At 45.9% G+C, this 20,412-nt stretch overlaps 1 protein-coding gene across 8 annotated transcripts in view; it reads right to left on the reverse strand.

Annotated features, from left to right (window-relative positions):
* Window positions 1–20,412, reverse strand: part of CAPN6 (calpain 6) — a 37,896-nt gene continuing 17,484 nt past the window's right edge. For 7 of the 8 annotated variants that reach the window (XM_044427372.1, XM_044427371.1, XM_044427367.1 and 4 more), the window contains 11 exons: window positions 19,809–19,940; window positions 17,905–18,113; window positions 17,135–17,327; window positions 13,330–13,523; window positions 11,239–11,316; window positions 9,579–9,774; window positions 8,378–8,500; window positions 7,676–7,878; window positions 6,766–6,887; window positions 4,995–5,131; window positions 1–4,278 (listed from right to left, as the gene is read on the reverse strand). In XM_044427372.1, coding sequence (XP_044283307.1) covers window positions 4,096–4,278; window positions 4,995–5,131; window positions 6,766–6,887; window positions 7,676–7,878; window positions 8,378–8,500; window positions 9,579–9,774; window positions 11,239–11,316; window positions 13,330–13,523; window positions 17,135–17,327; window positions 17,905–18,113; window positions 19,809–19,940 — 1,770 coding nt within the window. In that variant the 3' untranslated portion in view covers window positions 1–4,095. Of the gene's footprint in view, window positions 4,279–4,992; window positions 6,460–6,765; window positions 6,888–7,675; window positions 7,879–8,377; window positions 8,501–9,578; window positions 9,775–11,238; window positions 11,317–13,329; window positions 13,524–17,134; window positions 17,328–17,904; window positions 18,114–19,808; window positions 19,941–20,412 lie in introns of those variants that run through there. The other variant, XM_044427373.1, reaches the window with a different exon arrangement.

A 20,412-nucleotide genomic window follows, 5' to 3' on the forward strand; every position in this document is an offset into this window, starting at 1 on the left:
TTTTTCCCTTTATCTAGTTTTTATTTTTTTAACGGGCACAATAAAAATGCAGATACAATAAGGTGCAGTACAAAATCCAATACATGAAATGTGAAAGAGCTTAAACATCTAAAATGATTACAGCACAATGTGGACCTGTTATAGCAGTGGAAAGATCTCACCGTACATCAAACTTCAGAGAGAAAAGGGCTCTTAGAGAATCTTACTGTCCAAAGCTCCTAGAACAGAGTCAGGTTGACCCTATTTTGCAGCCTGTTTCTGGAGCAGAGCAGGGAGCATCTCCTTCTCAGTCAATAAAGTTGACAAAAGGTGCCCAAGGATGCCAAATGTGCCAGTGTTTAGATGGTCCTTTAGATACCTAGCTTCCTGCTTCCATTTCTGCAATGCAGCCAAATTCCACACATTCCCATAGCACTCAGTCAAGCTAGAGATTTTATCACCTCTCCGACTATGGGTGAAAATGTGTCTAGCAGCCAACCACAGAGAAGCAATCAGATCTTTCTGCAAACACTCAGTGCTGAGTTCCCCAAGCCCCCACCACATTGACAGTGTGTGTGGGATGTGTGCAAACCTCAAGCACGGCATTGTACGTGCATCGAGGACTTTCCTTGTTTATGCTGTGTTAATACGAACGTCATTGATGCCTGCGTTTTGAAACGTTTATTTTAAGATAAAGTAAAATCTTGCGAGAGATAAAAGCTCTCATGATGCCGTGACTGCCAACCTGATGGCTAAAGTGCTTGGAAGCACCCGCACATGACTTGCTTCCGTATGATTGGAACGGGCTGGTTCTGAGGGGTGGGTCAGACTGCCAGGTGATCGGTGGTGCAGGGATTCGAGCTACTCGCACACTTGCATGTGAGGAGTTAATTATGCCATTAGTGCTCTTGTGGTGGGTAGTGGCGTCTTCCACAGAGACGCCACTGCTCCTGCTCCTTTATATCCTGCCTTGGACCATTTACCAACATCGCCATTGTGTCTCTGCCCTTTAAGGATATACAATAAATTTGTTTAGGTTCACTCCTGATCTGGATTTGATGCAGTTCCTTCTTCTGGAATGAACACAGCTGTGGTCAGACAGACCACAGGAATAATTTATACTTTTTTAAGGCACCGACCAAAATGTGTATTTCTCGCCTTGGTCTGAAGTGCAAAAATGCACACTGGGGGATCTGCATATTCTGGGAAGTGCAACTTTGCATTGAGTACATTTGCACAAAATGTGGTTCTGCCAGTGAGTGGGAGGATAGAAGAGGAGGCACCTGGAAATCTGTAAAATGCCAAGGGAGCAGATTTTTAAAAGTCTGTACATCGGTCGTATAAATGAATAATGATATACATTAACAGTCCTTTTAAAAAGCATTTCTTTGTTTTGGCCATTCGAAATTGCCTACTCAGGGGCAATCCGATGGAGAGCGTCAAGGCCCTTCCTACCCCCGTTCTTATGGTTCTTTGCCTTTCAGCAGGATCTGAACTGTGCGAAACATTCAACAAGGCACATGTTCAGTAGACAGCTTGGCACATAAAGGAGTGCTCTCAGGAAGGCCACTCGGCCACCATGGCAGAAGGTCCCTTGGGATCAAGGGTAGAAGGCAGGAGCACAAACGGCATCTGCAGCCGTGACGTGCAGCGAGGGGCAGCTCGAAGCAGGAGCATCAAGAGGTCAGCAGCAAGTCAGTCCTGACAATCGTGTACGAAAATAGAGTTAATCTGCTGGCTCGAGTTTCTAAATATGGCAAATCAGAAGCGATTTGGATTTCATGTATGCTGGAAAATATTGAGCAAATTAATGCAAATATTTAAATCCATGCCACCCCTTTATTGGATTTCCAGGCATTATGAAGTCAGGGAGGGGATCTTTTGGCATGAATGTCAACCAGCTGCAATATCATAAAAGCCCGAGGTAGGATCATTGGAACATTTTTCTTGTTAGATTGAAACATGACACAGTGTAGACATTGTGACCCACAGAGCCAAAGAAGGTTCACCAGCCATAGGATGGGGTGCCAGGATTTGACCTGCCTTTGAGGTCTTGGGCCCATTTTCAGAGCCTCCGGGGGAAGGTCACATGGTGATTTGCCTAACCTACAGCTGAAGTGAACTGGGTGGAGTGAGGGGCTTCCCAGGGGTAGAGCTCTTTCTGTGAGCTGCATTTCAACGTTTGGCCCCTGGATGCAACTCTCCGTATGGATAGTGGACTGGCTCAGTGGATTGAAAGATATGAAAAATGGGTCTAAACTCCAGGCGAACACATTCCTAACTGGACAGGCCTAGGGAACCTTCAGCTACTTTCCCACTTGGGGGTGGGGGGGTGGGGTGGAAACAACCCTTGGACTCTAGTAGGCAAAACACCATCCCACAAAGACCTCCTGATTTCTCGAAAAGGGGAAGATTCCAAGCATATTCTGAAGATCTCCAGAGTGGCTTGAGGAGGTTGATCCATGCTCCAGTCAGTTCTCATACCCACAGCACACTGGGGGTGCAGTTGCCACAGAGGCATCAAACTGTCCTTGCCTGCGTCTTCATCAGCCTTCTGATGCTGCCTGGTCCCAGTCGTGTCATCAGGATTTCGTTTAGAATTGGGCCATTCTCCAATGTGGAGGGAGCAACTGAGAACCTGGTTCCAGATGGAAGCAGGACATGTGCGGATGCGGCCAGCTCTGCCTGCACCTTACTTGGCGAGTAACAGCAGCGTATAAACACACGGTATATCTACTACAGCTTCTGGGACTACTAGCAGGGTTGTTGTAGAAATTACTGAGATAAGGTACTGTAAGTGAAGTGCTTCAGACTTCAAAAAAAACATGATATGAGTGCTATATCACTGCTGCTAATTGAATATATTTTCTTATATCCCAGTGCCTGATAAGATATCGCTCTTGATAGCAGAAGCAATAGTGCAAAAAAAAAGGACAGACATCCATTGTTGGTCTCCTGAGTCAGTTGGACTCCGTCCCCATGACTGCTTTTATTCTGAGCTTTATAGGATCTACCCATGGGACTCCATGGGGATGGAATGGAGCCTCATCAGTGCATCCTATAGAGCTCAAAGTAAAAGTTGCCATGGATTGGATGCCCCACTGGTAAGGGAGTCACCAGACTTCCTTATCACTTCCATAAAAATGTGCTGTTAAGTCTTCCTCCTCTTTAGCTTTCAGAAAGCGGTGAAAAATGATTCCATTAAGCCGGTTCAGCTGGAAGGTGAATGAGCAACGCCAGCACCTCTGCAAGGCTATGCTATACAAAGTGCATAATAGCAATGGCAAGGTTTGTGGTAACATTCCAAAATGTCGATTCTCTCCTTGTAGGATTGGCGTCCCACACGTCAAAATGCAGCAGCTACTTTAACTGTGGCAGAGGTACTTGAGGGGGCCAAGAAAATGTGGCATGGTCAGCAGCAGGAGCAACAGGGCATGAACACATTTGCAGCATTATACATGCACGGAAACAATTCAGCTGACTTAATGTGCGAAGCCTCGGTTGTACAACCACAAGGCAAACTTGATTTTCAAAGAAGATGGCTCAAAATGCACCCTAAGTCTATAAAGGGGACAGGTGGTGTGTGGGGCTGAAGGCAAAGGGGCAGGACCAAAGGGGTGAAGGAAAATAGGAAAGCGAATAAAAGCACCCGCTTGTTTTAGCTTGCAGTTCTTGCTGTCAGTTAACAAAGCCTTGGGATAGACTTCCCAAAAGTTTCCAGTGCGACAAAGCAGCACAAAAATGAGGTGGAGACCAGGGAAGCAGCCCGAGAACTGCAATCAGGCAGGCTGGGCATCCAAGAATGCAGAAAGTGGCCCCTGGGCCTCAGGTTCCCCACCCCTGGGACACACACCTAAACGCTCATGCAGAGAGAGAAATGGCACAGGCGAGAGAGTTGCTCTCTGTCACATTGCTGCTCTGTCACTTTCCTTCCTCCCCTGTTCACTATTTCTTGCTGCCCAGGTGGAGTCCAGACACAGCAACCCAGGAAGCCTATTTTTACAGCAGTTGGTGCTTACGTGCCAATCAACTCTCTCCCTTGCTTCACCCTAAGAAAACAAACTAGGTCTCCCGTGGAGAGGTGACAGTCTCGTCTGGCCTGCCGGCCTTTGGTGCTCACAGCCTCGCAAGGTCATCGCTGGAGAGAACTGTGATGGTGATTTGACCTGGCATCTTGTCTGCTTCATGCTTCCCTCTGCCCCGGAGTTGGAACTTCTGAAACTCTTTCGGGTCATCGGGTGAGGCTGGCAGGAGTGCTTGTCCCAGGAACCGGTCGGAGAAGATTTTGCTATGCCAAACCTGGAGAGGGCAGAAGGGGAGGAGATATTACCACAGCTGGATGGACCGGCTCTTCACTTCCCATTGGAAGGGGACGAAGGCTGACTGCACACGCCCCCTGCAGAGGTTCTCTAGAAATGTCTTGCTTTTGTTTGGGTGCACTCTGACTATCTATGTATTTATTTACTCACTGAATTCCACTTCTATGCCGCCCCATAACCAGAAGTTTCTCTGGGTGTCTCACAGGGTTGGAGCATAAAAATATACATAAGTTACAATAAAACAAGTATTAATTGGGTAAAAGATAAAACAATGAAGTAATAGGGCACCTAAGATAAAATATACTCTCACACACCACCAAACACAGCCAACCAATTAACCCAAATTAAATTAAAATAAAACATCCACAACAAAATATAAAAGTATTAAATAAAATTAAATCAACCAAAACCTTGTTTAAATAAAAACTCTGCACAATAGCAACCTTCTGATTAGGAAGAACCGCATGGTCTAAGGCTTGTTTGGTGGAATAAGAAATAATCAAGCACAGGGAGCTGGAAATGGCCCCATTTGCATACCGCCCCGTCGACAACAGCCTAGATGCATCCGAGCTCAAAGCTTTCCATTTGCGCAGCTGAAAGGATAGCATCCCAAGACAGATCCCAGTCAAACACCCTCCCATAACACAGAAACTGATACTAAATAGGGGTGTGTAGGGAGGGAAGGCCAGCTCTTACCTGGACGATAATAGGACACTGAATCTTTCTTTGGCAGAAAACAGCTTGTGTATTGAACACGGCATTGACAGTTCCATACTGCACTGGGGAGTGGACTTTCTTGTTCTCACACTTGATGATTATGTAGGGATTTGCTCCTGGAAAGATATTATCACTGGTTCACAGCTATTTCTAGAATTTCTCCTTTAACGGCACCGTTAGGCAACAGGTTTATCAGGGCTGACCAAAACTCCACAAAAGATGTGCAGGGCTCGAAACCTCTTTTTCTGACTGCTGAACAACATTAGAAGTGGTAACTGCCCCCCATGCTAAAGTCCCAATCTGGATTAGGCCTTTGACCCAACTCTAGAGTAAAAACGTGCAAAAGCTGAGACTTCTGTGTCTATATTGGCCCTTAGAATCATGTAATCATTTCTCCATTTTCTTTCAGGTATAAATTGCCCAAATAGATGACCTTCAGATGTTCTAGGAATGTATATTTAATTATCTATTGAATCATCAGCTTTTGCTAGGATGTTTTGCCTATCAGGTAGTAGAGCTACTGCCCAGATGATGTTGAAACATCCTTGGTTGGTAGTCACTAGTCCAGGAGTATCTGCAGTCGTCCCAGGATATTGTTGGCACCCCTCTGCAGTGGCTGATTTAATGCGCACAGCAAGGCATGGCAATGTGCGAGCAGCAATCCAAGCATGGTTCCATTAACAGACTGGCTTTGCTGCCTGGCCAGCACTTTTCAACATGGAGACCAGCTTGGGTAGTGCAGGGGAGAGGGAAAAAGGTTTTGAATCTCTGGAGAGCTGATGCCAGGCAAAGCGGAGAATAACTGGCAAGATGAGAGATAGCCTTCGCTTTGCTGAGATGAATGGCATCCATCAGCAGAAAGCAATAATCTTTCAGACAAGCAGAAGCATGGCATGGGAGTGAGCTGCAGAGGGCGCTGCTTGACTTCCAAATATCTTTTCTGACCATTTAGGAATTGCTCGGAACCTTCTTCAAGAGTGAACAATGTATGAAAGGCCTATCTGGCCCAGTGGTGGATAACCAGTCGCTTGTGGGAAGTCCCTAAGATTTGGATAAACAATCCACTGGCGCCTCATTAGCACTACATTATATTCAGCAAAGACAGCAGCTGTCTTTGTCTGCAGCAAAGACAATCTCTCTGTGACATCCGCAAACTCGAGAGGCTAAAAACAAGTTTGCACAATTTGGATGGACACATCGTCACTGCATGCATGACATCAAGCTAGGCCTTCCAAATGTTTTGGCTTACAACTCAATAGTCAATGATGAGGGATCGTGGCAGTCATGAAAACTGTGGGGGAGCGCATCCGAGCACTGGCAGCCCAGGACATTCAGAATCAGGTGACAAAGCTCCATTCAGTCAACATTCAGTCTTCCACTGCATGAAGCTAAGAACAAAGGGGTCCTTAAAGCATCCGTTCAAAACAGGCAGAATCCAGTCCATCTGAAACCAAACTGTGAGGTCAAGTTTAGACATTCAGATTACCGAGTGGAACATTTGTTAATTAGCAGAGTTTTATCATTTGATTTCAGTTCTGTTCTGTGTTATTTGCTGAGAGGATGGAGAACAGATTTTGCTTGTAACAATATTCTGTACAAGCCTCTTCATTTTAGCCATCTTTTTTGCCTTCTAGGGCAGTTCAGTGTTACTGGAGATGAAGGGAAATTGCATTTGAATATTCAGGCAATAGGAATAATTTACTGGTAAGAGAAAATGACAAAGACTTTGGGAGGGACCCTTTGCACTTACCGCCACGACTGTCTTGACTTTGAAGGCCCTCAGCGGAGTGGATTTTAATCTGAGTCATCCTCCGAGGGACACCAAAGAGGATATCCAGCCAGCTTAACCGGTGTTTATATGTTTCGAGTTCCCTGAAACATCAAGATTGTAGGCAGCATTAGATGGGATGGAAAGGTTCACTTTGAATCTTTGACTGATCAGGATGCCTGCATGCATCTCAGCTTGTAGGATTCCAAGAATCATAGAATAGTAGAGTTGCAAGGGGCCACGAAGGCCATTGAGTCCAACCCCCTAACTGTAGGCATCTTATGCTGAACATGAGAATTTGTAGTAATGATCTGTACCTCCAGGTTTTAATTCTTTTTCCAAAAAATCTAGCCAACTGACCCCCCCCCCCAAAAAACCCTGGGACTGGACCCACCGGATGTATTTTGTGAATATTTTTATGACCCCCCCCCATTTGAAATGAGGCTGCTCTCTGGGGCAATTGCCCACACCCAGTTCTGAAAGGCTGCAAAACTTTGCAAGAAAGTGAACGGAGGGGTGGAGGCCTCTTCAGAGACCATCTCTGCACCCTCTGGTGGGAACTCAGTGCAGGGATGCAGAAATAGGTGCAGGAATGCAAGGCCAGGAGCATGAATTAAAGACTGCAGGGAGGCCATGGATGGTGTCGGGCCCCAAATCAGCAACCAAAGCAAGTTCCACAAAATACGGATGAAGTGCTGTTCATGCACTGGTGATCTCCACTCAAGTATCTCATCTTTCTTATTCGCAGTAAGCCAAATAAATGCTGTGTTCCCTTAAGTGTTCCCAAAACAGCTGCAGCTGACATCACCTATAAAATATCTGCAAAAGATGCATATAGCTGGAAGCAACGGAGAAGAGAGGAAAATATCCAGCGACCTCTAATTCCTAATACCTGAGCTCGGACGGCACATCAGTGAACATCCTCAGAATAAATTCATCTTCAATGCCAGGGCTGAAGGTGGTTGGGATGAGGACATATCTGCCTTTCTTGAGGAGCACCTTCAGATATACCATGCGGTTGTCAATATAGGTGGAGGTCGCAACCTTCTCTTGTATTCGCAGTGTATGCATTCGATATTCTCTGTTGTTCTCCACCTAGAGTTGGAAACCAGACGTAGGCAAAATATTATCTAGTCACACACAAGCTTGGCTAAGCGAACACTGCAGGGCATCTGGTAGGCTCCAAAGTTTGGGTTGGACTGCATCCAAGATCCACTGTTGGAGCGTATAGGAGAAAGGAGGAGCTGAGAAAGGCAGAAGAACACTTGGCATCTCTACTATATTAGTGTAAGCATAATTAAAGCAGAAATTTGGATGTTCCATTATTACAGTGTATCCATATGCTTCTTACATTCCATTTATATCTCACCTGTTTACATCTAGTGAGAAACCTGAGGTTGGCTTCCATGTGTCCATTATCATCCTCACAACCACAACCCTGTTGGTAGGCTAGGCTGAGAGTGAGTGATTGGCCCTGAGCTACCCAGGGGGTAACCTGGTTGAATGAGGACCAGAGTCTGCATCTCCAGGACCCCAGTCTAACACATTAACCACCACATCCCATCATGTGGGCTCTTCCTGAATCCAGACTTACCTTGAAGATCTCAAAGCCCATAGAGAAGTGATAACCTGCCCCTTCTTTCCTGAGAATGCGCTTGTCTTTCTGCTGCAGAGAGATCAGCACATCATCTTCAGCCTTCTTCACATCAAAGACATACTAAAAGAAAGGGGAAAGAGCTCAGATCATGGCATCTCTTGATGACCCTATGAATATTTGATTTCAGCAAAGGACCTCTATCACAGAAGTTCTCTGCAGAAAGCATTATTCCACAAAGCCATGTACCTATTATTGGAAACCTTTTGTTAGCAGGGACCAGCAATAGAACATTTCTTCAGACTGCCTCCCCCAGATGTGTTGGACTGTGATTCCAAGAGTTGTCCGTGGTGTTTGGGAGTTATGGGTTATGGGCGAAACCGTCCAACACACCTGGAGGGAACCAGCTTGGAAATCCTGAGGTCTGGCCACATGAGAGGAATCTACTCCATGTTATCTCTGTCCAGTTTTTCTCCATTTATATGAATGCCTGGAGGGGAAGCTTGTAAAAGTTCAAAATCCTCTTTGCATGTGTAATCTGTACTAGGGAAGGGCAAACTGGAGATGTTCAACTTGATTGAGGTTCTTCAAATTCCCCCTGGAAGCTTATTTCACCTCATTCATATCCCCAAATGAAAAGATCCTCCTTCCCTAACCCACATGTGGAGAAATACACATTTTAAAAAGCTTACACTTCCCAACTGGAAACAATGTGCATTTTAAAAATGTGTGCTTTCCCAATTGAAAATGCATATTTTCCTTCCAGGCTAAAGCATGGACCTGAGGATTTGAGAGGCATACATGCCTTAGCACATGTGTGCATTTCCAGAAGTGCATACTTCCATTTTATGCTTGGAACAACAGCCCTGTGAGATAGCCTGGCTGAAGGGCCCGTGACTGGCCCAAGGTCACCCAGCAAGCTTCATGGCTGCATGGGGAGTAGAATCCAGGTCTCTGGAGCCCCCGTGACTGACCCAGCAGACTTGGAATGGGACACAGTTGATGCTGCTGAGCAATATAGACACTATCAAGTGTTGAAAAAAGGATGAACTAGAAGGCTAGCTGGGGAGAACTTTCACCTTCTGCCCCACTTCCAAATTGAAGCCCCCAGTGGGAGAGCTTTCGGCTAAGCTTTCCCGCACATGTCGGTCTACTTAGAGTCCGGCTGCGGCAGAAAATGAAGCCTAAACCATGGTCCAACCTGTGGGTTTTGTAAAAAGGTGGCTTTGTTATTTGAACACCCCCCGGCGCGGTTCAGCAGTGGGTCTGGGTTCTTCGTCCACCTTCCGCATATCATTTTCCTCTCCCAGGTCTTATGGATGCTAAAGAAGGACGTGTTCACAATCCGACAGACATCGACGTCAGTGAAGTTTTTGCACCAGTCTTCAAATGTCATCCTGACACATGGAGCAGGAAAAGAAAAACACCGTTTCACTTGCCAGCAGTGAAGGGAGCGGAGTGTGTGTGGAATGCTGGTTATCTCGACACAGAGAAGGAATATCATTCTTTTTAAAAATACACATCCCATCTGCCAGGCCAGATTTCCGCTGCTGCAAAAGTACGAGGATGAAAATCCTCTTCGTCCCACTTTTCTCTGTAACCCTTTCCCCCTTCGCCTGGGCACTTGGGGGTAGTAGAACTGCTTAGGAATATCCAAAAGTTATGGATGTGGCCTCAGGGATCATTCCAGCAGCTATCTTCTACAGGATTCAAAATTCTGCTCTTGTCAGAGCAGAGTGCTGCACCTGAACCAGGTGAATACATGGCCTCTTCAGCAGCATCCTCTCCTTTGTCCTGCCTGCCACCTTCAACCTTCACAACTCCGCTACTGGCAGAAGCTTTCCATGAGAACCAGAAAGCTCCGTGTTGGACAATTTTGCCTTATTCGTGTGGGAAATGCTTTAAAGCAGGAGCAACTGTGGACTTCCTCTCTGCTTGGTCTGCTTTCTAACACTGGGCAGAGCACAAAAAGAAGTCTGCGCCCCAAAGAGGGGTGGAGCCTGGGGAGCTTTGTCTCAACACTGCTTTAATGAGGCTGCTGAGAACATGGTGCTAGGAAGATAGGAATGAGGCTTGGCTCGGCTCTCATGGCCGGGCCCTTTGGTGGAAGGGAAAAGGCTGCACTGCTGCTTCAGTGGTGAGACTGATTGAACCCTTTGCTTTTTCACTCATTACGCAAGGGCTGGGATTCATTATTCTGGGGAAAAATAAAGTACTGACCATGTAGCAAAGGATGTCAGGCGTCAAAGCTTTCCAGGGAGCCAGACAAGATGCTATCCAAAATACACACACATATTTTGCAGCTGCACAGGGCAAAGGAGTCTGGCCTTTGCCTTCTCCATTCTTACTTATTTTCTCCAAAACAGTTAGATGTGGAAGGGGAAGCTTGCCATGTTTGTTTCCGTATGGTTTCCCCTTTGGGAGTAATAATGCCTTGGGAAGTACCCCATCATCCCATGGCTGCAAGGAGTTTCATAACTAGAAGTTTGGAACATATGGTTTGCAGGGGGTGGTGAGAGGGGAAGAGAGAGAGAGAGAGAGAGAGAGAGAGAGGGAGAGAGAGAGAGAGAGAAGGTGATACTCTGTGTGTGTGTCTGAACGTGTGAGGGGTGAACAGATACAGAAACAAAGGCGTGTTTGGATGGTCAAAAAGATAACAAACACTGAGGCTAGAAGCGATTTACATGGAGGGGGTTCAGCACAACTGGAGTGAAGGAATGTGCTAGGAAGGGCTAAAGTGGAAAGAGGGCATATCTGGACTTGGAGCGGGAACAGCCCCAGGCTCCCCACAAGTCTGCGAAATGCCATTCACAGGGGGAGGCTGTCCGTGTTTCATCCATGGCACAAACATCTTTGCTTACCAGAACTCTCCATCATTTTCGATTGTGAGCCCGAGCTTCTTGCGTTCTGCTTTGCTCACTCTTTTCCATTCTTCGGATCTGGGGGGGAAAGGGTTTGCTCAGCTGAATCTCTGTGTTTATTCAGACAAACCCATGAAAAGGGCTTCATCGCATCGCCCACCCCCAGAGTCTCTGAGAAAGTCTTTCTCAGCCCATCTGCCTCAGATGCTCCCCTAACCCTGCTCCAGAACAGGAGATGCCAGGCAAGCGACGCCTGAGGCACGCAAAGAGGGTGTCTGTCCCTGAGACAGGGACCCCCTTTTCTCTTACAAGGACAGCACAGGGAACAAATGAGGAAACCACAACGAAATGTTGCAGTCCGTTCCTGGTGTCTGTGTGCAGTTCTCTCCTCTGTACTTTAAATTAGCCCTGCCTCTTGCGTAAGCTCAACTTCCCAACCCCGATTCCACTGCATGTACTGACTAGACATATAGCCAAGTTCCTTAAACAACTCTTCTTTAAAACATTGTCTCCTGTTGTTAGAGTGAAGTGTGGCGGGTGGAGGGGGTGGGGAGCGTGTGTCATGCGATTATTATTTTTGCCATTTGAAACTTCTCAGCTCCAACTTCGATTGAATTTAAGTGGAAGTTAATGGCTGGTTTTGGCTGGAATAAACAGTGTGGCCTTTACAAACGGAGGCGCTGAGTTCCCTTGTGCCTCGGGCTATTTCAGCACTTGGAGGAAGTTGGAAAAGCTCCTGCCAAATGAGAGATATCACCCCGAGGACTGGGTTTGGTGGAAGGGCTGTGGAGAGATAACAGGTTAGTGCTTTCAGCACTGAGGGAAGCCTGCCTGCACAGACACACATGGCATTGTTATGATTGCCACTTGGAATGGGCATACAAGCAAAGGGAATTCGCCTGTGGTCCTTTGTCGGGGGTCACGAGAGGGTTGCCGGGGGAAGGAAAGGGGTGAGAGAACTGCTCCAGGTTCACGGAATACAGGCTAATGCTGTAGATGTCTATCCATTTGAAAGGCCTTCAGAACTAGGAAAGCCATTCAATGAAGGTACTGCATTGGTTTGGGTATAGCCAGAATTCCCTTTGGAAACACTGAGAAATTGCATGTTTTCATTTAGTATCTATCAGGATGGTACCAGTGGTGCCACCAAATGTCATAATCAGCACTCTGGCAGTAATTTTCTCATCCCCCCCCCTCCTTTTTTTTAAATGAACCTGGATTGGCATTTCACAAGTTCATTTGTAGGGTATCTGATTTCCACTTTGGAACCAACAAATGAACTGAAACTCTGTTGTCCTTCAGAGTGTGAGTTTGGCTGAATTTTCTCATGGCATTTTGCAATCCAAAACATGCTTACAAGAATCATGTATTGGGGAACTGGACACACTGAAATATAGAATTTATTCAAAAATGGATTCGAGGAGGAAAATGATTTGCAAAAACATGTGCCGGGAGAAATGTGCACAGAAAGGAGTATGAATTTTCTTGCAAGCTTTTACTTTAAAAAAATCATCAGAGGCAAACCAAATTTACCAATGAGAAACTGAGAGGAAACTGGACATGAGAGATTTGTTCATGTATATGACTCAAGCATCGGATCAGTCACAGTGAGAAAAAGGATGCTGCCTACGTTAGACCCTTGGTCTGATGCAGACAAGTTCTTAAGTTTCTAAGTTTTCTTGAAGCTTAGGAAAGAACTGTACCTTAAGTACAACACTTCAGATTTAAGGTACAACCCTGCCAGCTTCCCATTCTGTTCTTCCCTCTACTAATGTTAAGTATTGCAAAAATCCAAGAAGTTACATCTTGCACAGGAAGTTTTCACACCCAGTTGCTACTTGTGTGGGAAAACTCACAAAGCCATGACAAAGCCAGTGTGGTGCAGTGGTCAGCGTGTTGGTCAGGGACTCAGGAGGTCCAGCAGAAAGGATGGCTGACCTCCCCACTTCTTCTTGGACTTCTTACTTCTGCCCCTTGTGGAATCAAGAGTGGAACGGTTCTGCTCTCAATCGGGAGCTGCTTTCAGCCTCTAAGTGAGCCCCTCAAAACTGGCCTGTGGACGCTTCTGGGCACCACAGGGGCATAGCTTACGTGTCACTCCATGCCCCATTCCACTCCTTCTTTCCCCAGGGATTGCGCAACCGGATCATGAAGAGCTTCTCCGACTTGGCACAGACCACAGGATTCTCTCCAAGGTTCATCTTCAGGACTTTGGTCACTGAGTAGGCATGGCTCTTAACCAAGCCCACAATGGTCTCCACCTCAAAATCACTGGGGGACTGAGCCTGTGGCAGAAGGGAAACAGGGGACATGAGCATCAAAATACATCTGGAGAAAAAGCACATCCACCAGACTTGCCAAAACAGTTGCCAACATGTCAAGCAGATCATTTGAGATGCCAAAGCAATCCTTTTTCTTATGGATGATTAAACATAGTTTTAAGCCATGTAATCACACCTCCTCTCTATCAATAGTTATTTTTATTTTCTAAACCCCCAAAGCTCTCAAGTTGGTGGGCCACATGAGGAAAAGGAAGAAAACAAACCAGCTGCGCAAAGTTCTAACCATCTTCACCATCAGTTATGCTCAGAGCTGGCTAACGCCAAGTCTGTGGTGTGTCTCCGTGATAACAACTCAGGCAGGGTTATGCTGAGATCCCCTGACATTTCTCGCAGATCCCTCACAACTCTTCACTTGTGTTGTTCACAGGATGTGTTTCCATGACAGCGCAAGGCAAACCTAAGACGATTCCTTCTTGTTAATGCTGCAAAGGTCTGACAGGAATTTTATGGCTCACACAACCACCTTCTCAGTAAACAAATGCTTTCTGCATTCAGATGCACAAACTTGGGATTCTCTGATAAGAAATGATTATCTCTCTGCAGTGACGTACACTCAAGAACTAAAATCCCTGCACTGAACAAAAAGCAAGACTGCCTGCAAAATCATCTATATTTCTTAGGGCATAAGTTATGGGGGAAGCTACTGCTTTGTCCATGTTGAACTGATAGAGAAGTCCTGCCCCAAAGAGAGGTTTTCACTGTCATTCCTAATATAGGAATTCATTGGAGGAAGTGAATAGAGCAAGACCTGCAACTACCGTGGATAGATAGCAATACCTGCAAAGTGCTGCTTTATTTGTTATTTGGGCTGTAAAAGACCAACACAGCTACTTTTCAGGAATGCTTAATGTGATTCCCATTGAGCATCCGCATCAGATGAATATTGACCAACAACAAATGAGTCTTTAGAAAGTGGATTGTGTGGCTGAGAGATAAGCAACAGGATAAATTGGGTGGGATGGGAAGTCAGCTTGTGCTGGAACTTGGAAGCCTTTATCTAAACTATCTAACTCTGATCCAGGAATTATTCATCTCCCATCCCATTCCCAAAGGGCTGGATGTCCTGTTCTTGGAAAGGTCAAGAATGGACCATGGGTGGTCAAGGGGCTGGTGCTTTCCAAATTTCCAGCCTTCTGGGGAATACTTTTGGCACTGATTTGCCTTCTCCTGGAAACCTCAGTATCCTTGCAAAGACCTTGGAGGGCTCTATGGAGCATTCTTTATTATTGTGAGCCGCCCCAAGGCTTTGGCAAATGGGGTGGCATAGAAGCCTCCTAAATAAATAAATAAAATAAATTCTCAATTGATGCTCAGAACCCATTTAACTTTCCTGGGTTCCCCATTGTCCTGTCTGGACAAACAGTATGAAACACAACACGGTCTCCAGAGAGTGGATACATTTTAGAGGAAAGTAAGATTGGTTAACTCTATTGGATCTGTTTATAGAAGAGCCGCAAAACCTTCCCAAGAAACCTCAGGCCTCCTAGATAGACAGTCGTGTGTGGGGGAATTCAGGCTATTGAAATATCAAGGATAGGATGAAGGAGAATGGCTAAAACCCTAAACTGTTGCGGTACTAACAAAGACACTGGCCAATAGTAAACTTTTCCGCAACTGTGGCCTTATGGAAGCTATGCTTTCCACTCGTGGCAGCGTCTTGAAGCACTGTTGTGCAGGGAGAGATCTTCTGTATACCTTTCACAGATGGGGACTGCAGCCAAGAAATTAAAAGACGCTCCTGGGAAGGAAAGCTATGGCAAATCTAGACAGCATACTAAAAAGCAGAGACATCACCCTGCCAACAAACATGCATATAGTCAAGGCTATGGTTTTCCCAGTTGCAATGAATAGCTGTGAAAGCTGGACCATAAGGAAGGCTGAGCGCCGAAGGATTGAGGCCTTTGAACTGTGGTGCTGGAGGAGACTCCTGCGAGTCCCTTGGACAGCAAGGCGATCAAACCGGTCAGTCCTAGAGGAGATCAACGCTGACTGCTCTTTAGAAGGCCAGATCCTAAAGATGAAGCTCAAATACTTTGGCCACCTAATGAGAAGGAAGGACTCCCTGGAGAAGAGCCTGATGCTGGGAATGATTGATGGCAAAAGGAGAAGGGGACGGTAGCGGATGAGGTGGCTGGATGGGGTCACTGGGGTGGTGGGTGTGAGCTTGGGTGGACTCCGGGGGGATGGTGGTGGACAGGAAGGTCTGGAGGAATTTTGTCCGTGGGTTCGCAATGGGTCGGACACGACTTCACGACTGACAACAACAATCACATCTTGGACCAAGGAGTGTCACTTCCTCCACTGAAATGACTGATTCAGTATAGCTCCTAAAGGGAAGGAAGAAAACTGTTGTTTTGCTGGGCTGGGTGAGTTTGGTACATTCAGGCTGGTATGTAAATAAAATGAGCTATTCTCGAAGTCTCTCTCTCTCTCTCTCTCTCTCTCTGTGTGTTCATATATTTATACTGTAGCTCGGAGGATGGGAATAGTTTGGCTAATTTCTGAGCCAACTCTGCAAGAGCACTCAAGAAAGCTAGTATGCTCATTTGTGTTTTATACAGAGCCATGCCTTCTGTTTTCCCACATTTTTCAACTGTTCTCATTCCATTTGACAGAAAAGGAATCACTTTCAGAAAGAAATCCATTGGTATTTTTTCAGAGCTATTCTCCTGGGTGGGAGTGGGGTTTCTTGTGCCAAGAAGAAGAGTGTGTGCAGATGTCTTGTTTTCAATTTGATAATTTCAGGTGCCGATCTCTGCAGAAACTGGTAGGCTCCTTGCTTTCCCCCACCTCAGTTGAAGCCCTGGGGAAGGCATCATGATGGACTCCCTCCTGTAAGGTCTTTTGGGGCTGAGGAAGAAGAGGCAGCTTGGAAAGCTTTGCAGCAGTGGAAACAGGCGTAACAGGAAAACAAAACAAGCAAGCAAGCAACACCCACAACCCTTTCCTTGGCCACCTGGCAGCATTCATTTTGGTTCAGAATTAGGGTTGTTGGACTCCCTGTGAGGTGGAATTCTTGGCAAACATGTCTAGCATTTGTGCGGTGTTCATCAGGAGTGGCGCTCCATGCAAACACTGTGCAAACTGCGTCCCTCTTCCGTGCCATGTGCTGCAGCCTGTTTGTGCTGCATCCGATGTGGAAGGAGGTTGCTGGTTCCACAAATGTTTGCAAAACTCTTCTTGGTTTGGCTTGCTTTCTGAGGCAGGAGAGGAAATCCGCAAACTGAAGCAGGATGGATTCTGCAGAACTTCATCACAACGCTACTCAGAAGCATCATAGGAATGGATTATAAAACATCCTAATAATGGAGAAGTACAGTGGAAGCATCTTTCCTGGCGTGGGAGAATCTTTCAGGACACTGGGGGACAGATTTGGGCAGGACAAGAACTCTACCTCTTCTCTGGAAGTAGATGCAACTCTGCTTCCACACACTTGCATTGCAGGGGAGACAAAACGTCAGGGAGGGTTCACAGAGCTAATTTTATAGGTGCGTGACAACTGACATTCACCCAGATCTCTATAAGACATGCAACAGCCGCACTTATTCCCATACCCGGATGTAAGCACTGATCAATCCCCCTCTTCTGTGCACTTTCAGCAAGGTTGCGAAGAGCTTTGCTTGCTTAAATATGTCGTAGTTGTATTTGCCTTCAACCAAGTCAATGGATTCCGCAACTGCTCCCGTAAAGTCAACGATTGCCTCTGCAGCGTTGCCACTATCCAAGGCTTCATAGCACCCAGACAACCTAGTGTGACACAAAGCAAATGGAGAACAAGCCCCACAAATGAAAAAAGCTGAACTTGATCTAACCTCTTCCTGCCGTCTGAGTGTTTATGCACAGAAGAAGAGCAAAAGGAAGTGAGAGTGCGGCTTAGGCAGGAACTAAGATGTCCTATGGGTGGTCTCTGAGGGATGGTGGAGGAATGTTTTCCATTGGGCATGACTTTGTGACTAAACCAAAAAACCAAGATGTCCTTAGTGACACAAGGAAGTAACTCTCTTCCCACAACCTCTCTCCTTTCTCTTCCCAGCAGATCATGACTGAAGGCTTCTAACTACAATCTTTATTATGTTAAAGGTCATGAGAAAGAGACAATCAATCAAGTTAACACCCTCTCATTTCGGGAATTAGTCCATGCCCATGCCAGCAGTTGATTCTCAGCTGAATGCTTCTCATCTCTTCCCCACCAAACAGAGGTGGCTCCATACTCAGGAAGGTTCGTGTTGCCTACAAGCACGATTGCTTTAGGGTTAAAGTGTTTTGCTGTATTAGGAGCATTATGTTCATAGGTGACTAATGCCAATTTGAAACAATTACTTACTTTGCATAAGCTTTCTCCAGAAGTGCACACCAGAATTCATTGCGGTCCTTAGACGAGCAGAAGAGCAGTTCGTTGCTTCTGGTTGGCAACCGGTCATCAACCACCACATCGATCCACTCTCCAAAACTCCAGAAATGGAAGTGAAATATCCCTGCATATTTCTCTGGCCTCATTTGATCCCAGTCTTGTTCCTTAACATTTGGAATAACCTGCAGTAATGCCCACCCCACAAAAAGATAATGTTACACAAAGCAATGTTCTTCGATGAACTGTTGGGCTTGATCGTTCAGTTTGTGTATTTATTTGAAACAGAATTTTAATAGAAGACAAGACTGTAATGGCAATGAAGTAAATATCCCTCTGAGTTAAGACTGTTCTTTCACAGAAAATAAATAATCCCTAGATTATGATATCATAAACAGATCATTAGGCTCCCAAACCATTCCTGATATCTGAGTTTTCACTTGGACTTGGATTTAGAGATGGACATATCTTTCATTGTTGATTTCTCTCAGTTTCTCATTCCTCTCCAATCTTAACTTCTGTTTGTCCCAGGCTATGAGAACTTTAAAAAAAGTTTGCATGATTTTTTAAAAAGTCTGCATTTTGCTTCAATGGCCTTTGGAAGAACCACTTCTCCCATGTTCCTCTAGTTGCTGTCTGCAGCATGCTGCAATCCAGTTGATAGAGAAGCAGGGAATGAAGGACAAACCCTTTCCTTTTCTCATAGAGGGCCGTAACTTCTGCTGTCACCACCTGATGGTAAAAAATGATGGTGGTCTGAGCATGCAAGGCTGGTGGAAAGGTCTTTCAGGGCAAGTAGTGTCAGGCAATGGAAAGCCAGGAATTCTTTGTTAGCTCGAATTTTGTTTCCCCCGCCCCCACCTCATCACTTTCTTCAAACCCTTCCTCAAAATGTACCTTTTATGGGAAGTCATTGGTACAACTGCCTCACTCTAATGAAGCCTTAGTCTGTGAAAGTGAAAAGATTCATCTGCTTCCTTCATGTGCCCATGCCTCACTTCCATCAATAACTGAGACTTTAAATTTCTGTGTATTCCAAAGATGTGTTTACCTGTTGCTATGAGAACAAACAAACCAGTCCTGTTAGTCCTTCTGGATCAAGCTAGACATGATGCTGGTCTGCTGGGTTCCTCACCTCTCTACTTTTCTTTAAAAAACAGGAAGTGGGGTTTGGACCATGGTTTGAAGTAGGATGACAGTGCTAGAGAAGGGAAGCTCACTCTTCTCCCCATGCCATTTTCCTAATGTAAATCAAGTTCCTTTCCCGAAAAATCCCCACACAATTTTACCATTAGATAAATGGAATATCCTTTATTCACCAGAAATGGGATAACTGTGACGTCAGCTTTAGCCAGCCTAGTGAATTTCCTGGTTGCAGTCCTGGTATTACCAGCCAGCATGGCCATGGGCTTCAAAAGAGCATCGACTTGGGAAATGCTCTTTTCACATGGCTCTCTGCAGTTTGCTGCACATTTGAAATGCTCATCCTCAGAGACCTTTAAAAGTGCACATCAGAAACTCATGTTCATGGACCATCCTGCTGGGAAGTGTTGGGAATCAAACGTACTTGCAGGAGCCCAGATCAAGGGAGGCTGACTTACAAGGAGCCACATCCAGTGGGTTGTATCTATTATTAGTGCAACTCAAGTCACATCATTTCAATGAGCCTACTTTAAGTAGGACTAACAGTGGACGCAACCCATTGCCATTTATGAAAATATCCTTTGCTCCTCTTCCTGGACCAAAAGAACTTGAGATGCTAGGTCATGCCTGATCCAACTTTGTTGTGGACCAAAAGCAAGCATGATTCCAGAATACTCAGTGGTGGTCTTCTCAGCCCCATGTCTGAGAGTGTCTGTTGGTTGTTAACAGCAAAGTACCTTTTGCCAGAGCTTCTTCTGAAGAGCCAGGCAGGAGCAGGCAGCAATGAACCAGCAGTTGCCCAGCAACCCTTGGTGCAAGTCGTGGGAACTGATTCCATGTACAAACAGGTGAGGATCATCACAGAGCTCCTGTAAGCAAGAGACACACTGGTTTTCATTGTACAGAACTGGTGAGTGGTTGCCAGGGGTTGAGAATGGCTCAGCGCATATACAACCCACACGCTCACGGGCAATAAAACTAAAGTCTTTTATTGCTACTTGTCTGCGAGATTCACAACACTACAGATAAGCTCTACTGTTAAGGTCTTTACAAGTCAGGTGCTAACTCTTTAGTGACGTCTCTTCCTGAGCCCACGTGGGACTAGCTCTCTTGGTCCTGCCTTTCCTCTCTGAGGTGGGACAAAGCCTGTTTTTGTTCCCATCGTCTCAGAATTCGTCTATTGGTCGTGAGAGAAAAGTCTATCCCGCCCCCTGTGTCTCCTGCGTCGTGCTCAGGAAGCTCAGCGTCAGGAGGGGGTGGGGCCGTCTGCTCAAACTCTTCTGAGCAGAACTCATAGTGCCTTTTCCCCGGAGCTCTCTTGCTTTGATGTAGGCTCGGGTG

This window comes from Varanus komodoensis, unplaced genomic scaffold, assembly GCF_004798865.1.
Source record: "Varanus komodoensis strain SLA01 unplaced genomic scaffold, ASM479886v1 scaffold18_3, whole genome shotgun sequence".
Taxonomy (NCBI): domain Eukaryota; kingdom Metazoa; phylum Chordata; class Lepidosauria; order Squamata; family Varanidae; genus Varanus; species Varanus komodoensis.